At 36.1% G+C, this 11748-nt stretch overlaps 2 protein-coding genes across 4 annotated transcripts in view; one reads left to right on the forward strand and one right to left on the reverse strand.

Annotated features, from left to right (window-relative positions):
- The first annotated feature begins 3 nt into the window (after window positions 1–3).
- Window positions 4–7370, forward strand: LOC101848158. Of its 3 annotated transcripts, none has more exons than XM_005089969.3 (4): window positions 4–75; window positions 1600–1857; window positions 2880–2933; window positions 3752–7370. In XM_005089969.3, exons 2-4 carry the CDS (start codon window positions 1836–1838, stop codon window positions 5122–5124), a joined length of 1449 nt encoding a protein of 482 aa, XP_005090026.1. In that variant the 5' UTR covers window positions 4–75; window positions 1600–1835; the 3' UTR covers window positions 5125–7370. The 3 variants fall into 3 exon arrangements, with proteins under 3 accessions (XP_005090026.1, XP_005090027.1, XP_035826206.1); XM_005089970.3 differs by lacking the exon at window positions 4–75 and adding an exon at window positions 336–387; XM_035970313.1 differs by lacking the exons at window positions 4–75; window positions 1600–1857 and adding an exon at window positions 2067–2201.
- Window positions 7371–8776: 1406 nt separating this feature from the next.
- LOC101848709 (dual specificity protein phosphatase 14) overlaps window positions 8777–11748 on the reverse strand; it is a gene marked incomplete at its 5' end in the record, with an annotated part of 3916 nt that continues 944 nt past the window's right edge. Inside the window, 1 exon segment of the mRNA XM_013083613.2 lies at window positions 8777–11338. Coding sequence (XP_012939067.1) covers window positions 11021–11338 — 318 coding nt within the window.

Here is an 11748-nt window from a genome sequence, read left to right on the forward strand (position 1 = left end):
GTATTGCCTCCTTGAGTATTGCGGTGAAATGGCATTGGGTATGGGACGTAAACAAGGAGCTTAATCTCCTTGGAGGTAAAATAGATCTCTAGATCTAGTATTTTAGTCTTGTTTGTTCTTTTCATTCCTTGTAATGAGAGTTTGAAAGAAGCAACAAGAGTTTGGTCTTGAAATTGTAGGCTATATTACTGTTAGCCTATCACAATGTTATTATTCCGCAAAACAGAGACAGTTCTATTTTAAGCTTCGGGTTTATCCGAAATATCTCCATAAAAATCTTGGTTAGCATTCTATTTTCCAAAGGAATCTGCGTATCTGCCTTGGGTTGTTTTCATGGGGGGGGGGGGGGGGGGGGTTCCAACAGAAAAGGAAAGACTTCTAAGCGGTGTAAGAAGTTTGATATTGTACCCGTAGGCCTAAAGTTTTAGTTTCTGGAATTTATATGCAAGGCTTTTGGTTGAAAGAAAAAATAGATATTATTATGTGCCTCCTATAGCTAGATTCTAGCAGTATTTAATATAAGAGCTATTGTAATTAAACATGTATTATATTAGGTAATGTATTTATTGTGCAATATTTTGCTTTGAATTTTTACTGTAAGATTGTGGTTGCCTAAACCTAAAATAAAATTATATGACATGATTCCAATTTCATATTCTACTAATGATGGATCCGAAACATCAACAAAACGATTATTTTGATTATTTCACAATTAACTCACATAATATAAGGCTTATCAGCTGAGGTTTAGTAAAGGCAATTAAAGAGGTTATAAAAATAATCTCTTTGAGTGGTAAAGGTTAATTTCCAAAGCGAAACAGTGACTCCAAGATGAATTATTAGTAGTATATTAAGATTAGAACAGGCCTACCGATTACATCTCAGTATCTGCGTTATAATTACAAATCACTATCAATATAAGGGACTTCCGAGATTTCTTTGGTTAAAAGTCTTTTTTTTCTTCAGTTAGACATATTGCTCAAACAGTAAAGAAAAAAATCATGGCAGGAATTTTATTTACTTTCAGTTAACCACTGATTTTAGATTTAATTGTGACCAGTTTTAAAAGCATGCTCCACTGTATTAGGACCTATTTTTAGTCGAAATACATATTGGCCTATATTCTTGTTAGATAGGCCTATAGTTAGCGCTTTCTGGGATTTTGAACATACATTATGAGGCTAAGTTTATTTTGACCCAAAAATATAGGCTAATCTGTCATTCTGTGATTGCTCAATTTAACTGCACCAGTGAAATTTTATAGATCTTTAGGTCTTTCATTATTATACTGTAATGCTCTGACCGGATTAAGATTGTGAGGGATAGCAGATTACCAACACACTTGGATATATACTGCTTCCCCACAGGAGTTGAACCCACATCTTTTATATGTGTTACAATAGAAGAGTCTATAATACCATCACAAGGTACCAATAAAGTACGTGACACGGTACAGTAAACTATTAAAAAAGAGAATATAACTAAATTTGAAAGTAATATAAAATGTTTGTCATATTATAATCCTGTACCTTTATTACCGATGCACTTGCATGCATATAATTTGGCATGAATATCCACTCTTTGCTCTATGGTTTGCAGGAATATCACCTAATGTGGAGATGTGATTTGCTACTACAAAGAAATTCTTGCCATTATCGAAACAGCTGTGCAGTCAACGCAACCGTTTGATGTAGCTTTGATAGGAACTGATGCAGTGCTGCAATGTGAACCACAACAATCAAAGGGGGACAGGGCCTGGACTGGTTTAGTCCAAGAATAATTTCCTGCTCTAAGAAGGCTGCCTTTCAAGTGGGGCTTTATTTAGCACTGACAATATGGGCAATACAGAAAGTAGAGGTAATGTATGGCGACATTAATTTTATTTTTTTAGGGGGGGGGGGGGGGGGTACAAAACGTATGCAAGCAAATTGTATAATTATAATTCCAAGAAGTAAAAGGAGTTAAATAATTGATTGCTTGAATATGTTTTATCTTTTTATTAATTTTTCTTTTGGACCAAGCCTTATAATTGTTAAATTCTTTCTTTACTTGCTCTTGTTTCTTGTGTAAAAGTTTTACAACCCCATCAACGTTATTTAGCTCATATTGAGAAGGCAAGCTATTAATTTCAGCCTTTCAGCCTGTCACAGCAGCGCCTTCCTGGAATGAAAGGGGAACAGCATCCGTGCTTCAGGTCGAATGTAGGCATACTCAATAAAACAGAATCTTACTTATGAGAATTGAACTTACATCTTTTGTCTACAACTATGAATTTTCCTAATCGTATCGCCACTGACACAGGAGTCATATCCTCTTTCTTCTTGTTATCATCCGTCTGAACCAAGAACATACTCACTTTTATATATACTATCAGTGCTTTTATTTTGGAAAACTTATGCATCTTTTCTGAAGAGTACCGTATGTAGTTATACTGACTGGATAGCTTTTGAGTCTTGAAAGCCAATGACCCAACCTTTGTCTCATCTGAATTTAGAATAATTATAAGTTATTTCTGGATGAGTTTGCTAGACAAAGTAGTGTAATTCAAAATAAAAATTTTAATATCGACTGTAATGGTGAGTTATTTATGAACTTGATGATATTCTTGCTTTAGTTTATCAAAATAATACAATTGTATATCATCTGTTTTCTATTGTACACCACTGTAAGATGTTAAATTTTTAAGAAATTAAGAAAATTATCTTTTCTTCCTGTTCTTTTTATTTTTTCTTTCTTCCCTGATGAAGGAACTTATCTTAGAAACCTTCTGCTATGCCCAACCCACCTACTTCTCCCCTTCCCCCCAAAAAAATCGTTCGCCCCACACCTCCTCAAAACAAAACCTTTATTTTTGTCTCTGTTTTGTTTTCTCTCTACAGCCTCTGGCGTCCCCATGAGTGTGCTGCATGCCGAGATAGCAGCTCTAAATCAAGGTGTATGAACTAATATCTCTCATAACATCATGCTATGACAGATGCACCCATAATATAGCCTACAGTTGAGATTGTTTAATATTATAACCACCTGTGGTCGAGGAGAAAAGTAGCCACATTAGACAGGTGGATATATTTTTCAGTGTCTTTATAATATATATATATATAAAAAAAAACACAAGGGGGAAACTTATGTTAAAAGAGTACAAGGACGAAAATGGGAAGTGGCTGTTTGTTCAGGTGATTGCCTTCTTAGATGGCCATTGGGGTAGCTTTGACTGTATCTTAGTTGTACTTTTTACAGCCTTTTCTTTGCAAAACGTTGGCACCCTGAGCTTTACAGTGTAATATTGTAAGTGTCTGTATGATGCTAAGTAAATAAATGTGCATTGTTTTGGGTTTTTTAAAGTTCACTTTATCTTGGCTTTATAGGAGGAAAAAAGAAAACCAAACAAACATTACCCACCCCCCCCCCCCCCCCCCCCCCCCCCCCCCCCAAGATTTCCAGTGTCTGCAAGCCAACAAATAGGATCATACATCTATCTTTTCTGTTCTAAGCCTAGACATTGGGAATAACTGGAAACTGAAAATGTAAATTTTGTGTGTCTTTTAATCAACGTTTTTCAATTAAATCCTTACATAAATTTGTTTTTAAATTGACACAAAAGATGTTGAGCCAAAAAACAAACATTCGATAAAAACTACCAAAGCATTGGGAAAATACCATTTTCTTCTATTTCATTATTTTGGGGAGCGCCAGTTTTCACTGTGGTTCCTCACATTTGAGAATTATAGACATTATTTTGTTTCATTTACAGGTGAGTCATGTGAAATGGAAATACTTCCCTCTACAAATAAAGATGACTGTGATGGGGAGTTTGAATGTTTGGCTCTTCAACGATTTAACAGATGTCCAAAAAAGTCAGAGCACAACCAGTTTGTACCCATACTCGAGCTTCGGCTGGAACATTTGCCTATTTCTGTCAGATGCCCGACTGTCCTGAAGTTGATCAAAGATGTGGCCGTGATCACAGTTCGGTTGATTATTTCCTACACTTCTAACGACAGGCCAAAACGGTTTCGCTGTGGGGGTGGCTTTCGTGTGGGTTCTGGTTATGTAGACAGAAAAGGATCTGTGAATCAATGGAGAGGTTCTCATGTTGGGACAACTTTCATCATTCAAACAGCAGCTCATGTGGTGTTCAATAATCGAGAGGCTGAGAAGACTACTGTCGAGTTTTTCTATGAGGATGACTATGATCGCTCTAGTGTTGTGAGGGCGAAGGGAGTGAGCGTGTTGCTGGTTAATGAGAAAAAAGACTATTGTCAACTGATTTGCCAAGTTGAGAACTTGCATATGGGAGCCAAAGTGATGCAAAGACTTAGCAAAGATGAAGATTACTCCTCTGATAATAGCCCGATGCCTTCACGAATAGATCTTGCATTTTGCATTTCCCATCCTCATGGAACTGCCAAGAAAGTCTCCCTTGGAACCACAAAGCTAGTGAAGGTAAAAAAGCCAGTTTTCAAGAGTGCAGTATTGAAGGCACTTCTCTACGGGTGTTGCCATATGTCAGGGTTTGATGAAAAGAAAGTTATGTATTTCTACTTTACTGAAATTATTAAGCTGGAAATAGGGGATTTCTTTTCGCCCACATTTGTTTCAGAGTTTGCTCTCCACAAGACAGCTGTCCTCACTCGTTTACAAAGTAAGGGATTGATCTGTCGACCAACAGACACCGAACAGGAACTGATTCAGAGAGAGTTTGACGAACAGCTGTTGATTTACAAAGTGCTTATGGAGGCGCAATTTAGGAGAACTTACGGCAGTCAAACTTTAAGCTCAGCGGATAAAGAGGCAAAAAAGATTGTGATTCTGAAAGAAATTGTTGGCAATTTAGAATCAAAACTAAATGCCCCTGATTCAGTTATGGAAATACATAAGAACATGTTTGAAGAAATAATGCTTGTAATTACAGAGGTAATGTATGGGCAGCAAATACCAGTGAATTCTTGCACAACTGTTGAGTCAGCAACATATTCAGTGCCAACATGCAGTGGCAGCTCAGGTGCTCAGGTCAATGCTCTAGTGTTGAATAGTTCAGGATTCAAATTCTTATCTGCAACTCATTCTTTTGGAGGTGCAAACCTTGAGAACAGAAGTGGGTTCGGATCTTTTTTATCCACATGAGTTGGAGAAAGTGGAAGGGGGTGGGGGAGGGGGGGGGGAGAAGGCATTCTATCCAGATAAATATTTTTACTTTTAGTAAGAGCTTTACGGCGCTTGCAACACAATACGGTCTTATCAGTCCAGTGCCAAAGATTGGAGCTTTTACTTGATAGTAACCTACAAATAAAAGGTGGAGATATTATGGGGAGATAGATGTTTAATAGGAAAGAAAGAGCAAACCACACATGAGTACCTACCAACCACCAACAGCTAATACCACAAGTAAGCCTACATGTGAACATAGATGTCTATGTGTGCTTTTTCTACTACTAGTCGTGTTCCAACTATGTGCAAGTGTCCTTGGTGCAATCCCCAATGCAACAGCAAGTATAAAAAAAAATTTTTTTTAACAAAAACAAAAGCTGTCCCCAACAATACGATAACAATCGCACAAATGCAACAGATTTAGTTTTAAAAGAAAAAAAGAAAACATGAGGACAAAGAAAAAAAAAGTGATAACACAGCAATCAAGGACATGGAATACATTTTATACAAATTTTATTACAAATCTTTCATCCATGTTCAAATATTTATGAAAAGTAGAAGAAGAAAAAAAGAAAAGTGTCAAGTTCTGCACCATCTTATATCAAGTGTAACCAATACTGATAATGACTTTTGCATGGCATAGATTGTATTGAGACATATTGTAACTCTTATATCTAAGAACATGAAGTTTCGACTAAAATTGAAGAATTTGTATAGATCTATAACTGTGATGTGTAAATAGAATCATGTTCACATAATAGTCGTTGCAAGACTTGAGATTTCACACCAAAAAAACACACTAAAACCCACACGACTTTTCATCTACTGAAAATTCATATGTTATGTCGGTTGTTCAAGATCACAAATGATACTAATAATAATTTTAAGCGATAATTACTATTAGACTGGTAGCCTTTGGAGTCTTTCCTAGGATAAACACTATGTCAAACCAGAGCACTGCACTTATTCAACACCAGTTAGTTTCTTTTTTCATATCTCGTGGCATTGATACATTGGCTCCATTACATGAATCGCATTATTTGATTTGTACGCCTTTGCACAAACATGTACATGAAAGGGCAAGACAAATCTCCCAGGAAGATAAATACAAAAGTGGGTTGTTATACTTATATATATATAAATGTATCTAAAATATTTTCATTTATTTACTACATGTCTTCGCACAAAGTGTAAAAGAATAAACCAGTGGTTTGCTTTTCTGTTTTCAGCCTTCAGTAATGCATGCTTTGCAACAATAAATCACTATCCTAGAATCGCAAAGTTCTATCTGCTCAGTATGCCTACCTAGTTTTGAGAAATCTGACTTTAAAAGTTTGAGTCACAACACGTCAAGCTTTTTTTTAATGCAGCTCTTTGAATATCTTGGTAATAACTCCAATAATTTTATGATTTTGAAAGAGCAGATGTGACTCAAAAGGACCAAAATGTCAGATGGAACTTTGTAATTTAAAGGTAGCAAAATTTCCTTTGGAGTCTACACCTCCCTGATGTCTTAAAAACAACACAACAGTACCTTAAAAGGATTCATTTTAGGTTGCAGTTCATGTGAAACCTGAAACTTTTGAATATTAGCAAGTTTGCCATTATCTTACATTTTACATGTATTATGAATCTCATATTATATGATGTATACATATTAGGGTTTTTTTTTTAGATGTCTCCATTATCACATTGAAAATAATGCTTACTGGCACATTATTTTGTCCCCTGCATGCATAATACTAGATTTTGGAAGCACAGCTGGTGTACTTTATTTGATAAAGATTTCACACTGAGTTCGCTGAATGACTAATAAAAGGCAACATGGTGTCTACATTATCTGTTTAGAGCTGTCTAGTTTTTTCCAGATATCAAAGAGTTTATTTAACTTATTACCATCATTGATCAAAGCAGAATGTTAAGCCATTCTGTATCTCTTTAACTTCTTATCAAGAAGTTAAGCTATCAAGAAAATTGTTCAATCCCCCCTTCTAATCTCAACCTACTGTAAAAAATCTATAATGTTTCACCCATCAAATATAGTATATCATAGTCTATACTATTTTATTACGCATGGAAAATGTTATTGATATGTTGTGGGTTGTTTGTTTTTTTCAAGAACAATTTCCTGCTTTTGTAGAAGTCTCTTGTCATTGTAAAATGTGTATGCTTTATGTGACGCGGGCCAGCAGTCTTAAACACTGAATAAAAAAACGTACCTACCAAGAATTTCAGTTGTAGAAGTTTTTAGATTATATTCAATGTCTATTCCTTGATTACTATGTTACATCTATCATTACCACAGATAAGAATTGAGGTGAACTGACAAATGACAAGACCACAGTCATAATAATATGAATATTATGAAACAATAATCAACATATCATAGATAAATATCGAACAAAATCTTATTATTTTATCACAGTCATTCAAAAATGCAGAAAGAGGCCTTAGAAAATAAATATTTTGTAAACAGAATATAAAGGAGATAATGGGAAAAAAAGTATGTTTATAATTCATAAGTTCAAAAGACATAATACATAAAAAAGACGCATACTTTTGATGCCTGCCTGGAAAACAGAAAGATTCTGAGTTAAAAGTGGTGGTATCTTAGTATAGGAACATTTGGGTCTGTGTGTCAGATCTAGAGCGAAAAGGTTGAGTACGGTATGCAACATGGAAAATTATTTCTGACTGTTACATGGTAGTACATACTTTTATCACTATATAGCTTACATAGAGCACAGTCTATGTAAACAAATTAAGCTTAAAAAACTAATACCCTTAAAGTAAACTCTTGATGATAATGACCCCACTGAGACAGGAATTACAAAATAGAAAAAAAATATTGGCTAATAAGTTATCATCACAATAATGCAGATCAACTATATATGCACTTTATGCTTACACCCTACAGACAGATAGAATCAGTGCAGTCTATTCTGCAAGGTCACAGCACAATAAGATAATTATCACAGTACAGTTTAACCTGTTTATCAGATATATTAATTTCGGGTCATTGAGGTCTACAAGAATTTCAACATATCAACCATTTCCATCAACATGAAACATGTGTGAGAGAGGTAAAAATGCTTGAAACCATTTAAACTGATGACGACTGTGCGTAACACAATTAATGTTGACTAGAAAAGCTCTGTCTCTTTTTAATTTACTACACATCAGCTTTTATTGAGATATCAGCATAAAATATAGAAATACTTTGTTAGTTTCCTTGAAGATCAGATGCCAAGAGGAGTATGGTAAAAAGGTAAAAAATAAATTAAAGTGCAGAAGAATTTAAATAGACGATATTTGCCACATGTCCAAGAGTCACATCATTCTTTCCAAGAACAATAAAGACCATAAAGACGTACTCTGAAAACTTTGCTTTAAATGCAAACTTCATTGCAACGAAATAGCACATGGAAAGTATTATATTACATTAAAGTATGTCATTCATTTTTTGCAACAAAAAGATTTAAAAGTATTTAAAGCATCATAACACTTTTTTTTGTTTTGCAATTTACATGAATGTCATTAATTCATCACACTAATAATATTTAATTAATTTACAGCATAAACTTGACTGACCACAAGCATTCTCATTTATTTTTGTCACTTTTTTTCTCTCACTCTTTCACTTTATAGAGCTACGGACTTGATGTTATCATATGTTGCACTTTGTATGAATTGGTTTTGTGAACTGAAGATTGAATCCTTTTTTAAAATTTATAAAGAGATGAAATAGATTTTATGTGCATGCTGAGTAAAAGACAAAAAGACAACAAACATGCACACTTTTTGTCAGCCACAGATAATTGCCTACAGGACTAAAATGAGCTTTTTAAATCACACTACATTTCTATTCATTTCCCCTGTCTCCAACTCCAAGCATTTACCCTGAATAGTAAAACAGCTGCATCTAAAAAAGGAAACCGCATATTCCTTAATTCGAAACGGAATTGGTTAACAAGCTATGGCAAACGTATGATAATCATAACCCCTCACAACCTTCAAAATCTTTTGAAACCTTGTTTTCCTGTCAACTCGACCATCATCATCATCATCATCATCATCATCATCATCATCATCATCATCATCATCAATGCCTTTCTCACCCTGGGTCAGGGTATAGGCCACGAAAAAACATTTTCCACATTTCCCTATCCTGGGTTAACTTTTTTATGTTATTCCATGTCTTCACATTTTTCTCTACATTGTCATTCTCTTTGACTCTTCATCCAGTTCCACTGGCCCTCCCCATGATCTCTTACCCTGTCGATTTGTCAACTCTATACATTCCCCATTTTGCACATAGTCCAAGAAGTACAATGAATGGCAATAGACAGCTTATTGTGTCACTAGTGGTTTATTTGTTAATGATTTTAAAAATGCTTCTGCCAATACTGCGTTCTTCACACATTTTGACAAATGGCATATGTTCATATCAGTTCTATAGGGAGTGTGGGAGGGAACATCCTCTTACCATTTATGAGAGATCTAGAGACATATCTGCCGCAACACTGACACAATACATAAGGGACCATGAAGGACAATACGTCCAAAATTAGAGCAACATATCTCCCATCTAATTAGACTGACAAAAGGGAAGCTCCTTGATTGTACATATTTTACGGCTTGTGCATTTGTGAGCACCGTAAAACTCTTACTAAACTAACATTTTTTAAAAACATCATCATCTAAATTTAGATTATTCAGGAGGTGGGCTGCTTTATCCTTGTCTGTTTGAACCAATGCAGGCTGAGTAAGACGTTGCCTGTCAGCAGAAAGACAGAAGTACTTGTTCCTGAGAGGAAATTAAACTTGTGTCTTTTTTCCGCATACAGCACACAGTCCAACCATTACATCACAGATGCTGATGCTATTTCTATTTCGTAACAACAAGACATTCAGTTTTGCCTGTGTAACTTTCTATAAAAATTGCAGAGACATTGTAAGGTCAAAGACAGCACTACAACCACTTAGTCAAAAGTGTCAGTGTTAAAATAAAGTTTCTACTTCTCCTGCAAGCTGTATTTCTTAGCAATAGAAGACAGCTTCCTTTCCAACAATGAATACAATAGATCTGTAAACTGTCGAATATCCCTCACTACACGTGTATTTAGTCAGTGCAAAGTTGTGGTATCATTGTGGATTTTTCTCCAACATCAGTGACATTACATGTACTGACCCCAACTTCTGGCTGGTTCTAACACAGCACTTTGTGTTACTTGTTTTTCTTGATCTTGGCAGTTGGAGTGATGTTCTATAAGAACTATAGCCTTTTTTATGACAGCTTTTTCGAAAAAAAAAATTTTCGAGGCCTCACCAAAATACATGTAATGAGCCATTCTTTGAAAAGGCTTGTTTTTAAACTCAGAAGACCATATCACTTTTCGGGTCAAATTATGCCCGAGCAGTATTAGTACACACTGAAGTGAACATTTGTTGTTTTTTTATGTCATAATGTGGACACTAGGCTACAGCTAACATTTATTGGACATCTGGGCAAAAATCCAACTTCTCACAGTTAATTAACATTTTCAGGATAAAACTTCCATGATGTAATATATGCGGAAATAGTAGTTCTCTGGGACCAATAAATTGGGGATATGTCCTGAAAAGGTTATTTTCAAAAAGTTCAGAAAACCGGAAGAGCAGAAACATGTAAGCAATCGGGGGCACTCTTTTACCCTCAGAATGTGATATACAATACATAATATATCAACGGGCAACTTTTGGATGCCAAAACATTCTCAGCGCAACACACGACAACAATATTTTAAATTTATTGCTTTACAGTCGTCAACATACAAAATAAATTAATGAAGAGAAACAAACAACTAGATAACCAGTAAATCAACAGCCTCTGTCAGTAACCGAAACGAGACGAGTTCCGGGGCATCCAAACCATGTGCTTCGTCTCCTGGTAGTAGATGTCCGGCACCCAGCCAATGGACGACTGGACCATCTTGACGGTGTTCCGGCCGAAGAGCCGCCTCTCGTAGTCGACCAGCTGCCTCCAGAAGCCTACGTTAGGGTGGATGACGGAGCGGCGCCGCTTGACGTGGCGGTAGGCCTGCTCCAGGGTCAGGCGCTGGTACTTCATCAGGTAGGCCAGGCATATAGAGGCTGACCGGCTCACGCCCGCCACGCAGTGGACTAGAGTCTTCCCACCCTTTCTGTCGACCTGTGGGGAGGTTTTCGAGGCGGACGGTTAGATTTAGATTGAGATTGAGAGACGCGGGGACAGAGAGGGGAGGGTGGAGAGAGAGATAGAGAGAGAGGGGGTGAGAGAGAGAGAAATAGATGTGAGAAAGATGGTGAATACCTCGTGGACCAGGGAGATTATAATCCCTCACCGCTCCAAATTTCCCTTTTCATGGTCAGGGAACATTAATAATACACATGTAATACATGAGTGTGATATTATTACAAGCAAACAAACAATTGTATAGTATGATATTAATAAAAAGCCCGGCCCGGTGCGTGTCTTGGTATCGGTATAATATTACATGTATATCATGTGTGTACAAATAGCTTACACCAATCAAAGTGGGTTTGGAGAGGAAAGGCTTTCATTGACATTACACTCTATGT

The sequence above is a fragment of the Aplysia californica genome, unplaced genomic scaffold, assembly GCF_000002075.1.
Source record: "Aplysia californica isolate F4 #8 unplaced genomic scaffold, AplCal3.0 scaffold00011, whole genome shotgun sequence".
NCBI lineage: Eukaryota > Metazoa > Mollusca > Gastropoda > Aplysiida > Aplysiidae > Aplysia > Aplysia californica.

Bases quoted from the DNA above. Each gene is read 5' to 3' on its own strand.
- LOC101848158 (XM_005089969.3), top strand. From the start codon at position 1,836: ATGGGCAATACAGAAAGTAGAG. The intron at 1,858-2,879 runs GTAATGTATGGC...TTCTCTCTACAG, and splicing joins GGGCAATACAGAAAGTAGAG to CCTCTGGCGTCCCCATGAGT. The intron at 2,934-3,751 runs GTGTATGAACTA...TTTCATTTACAG, and splicing joins GATAGCAGCTCTAAATCAAG to GTGAGTCATGTGAAATGGAA.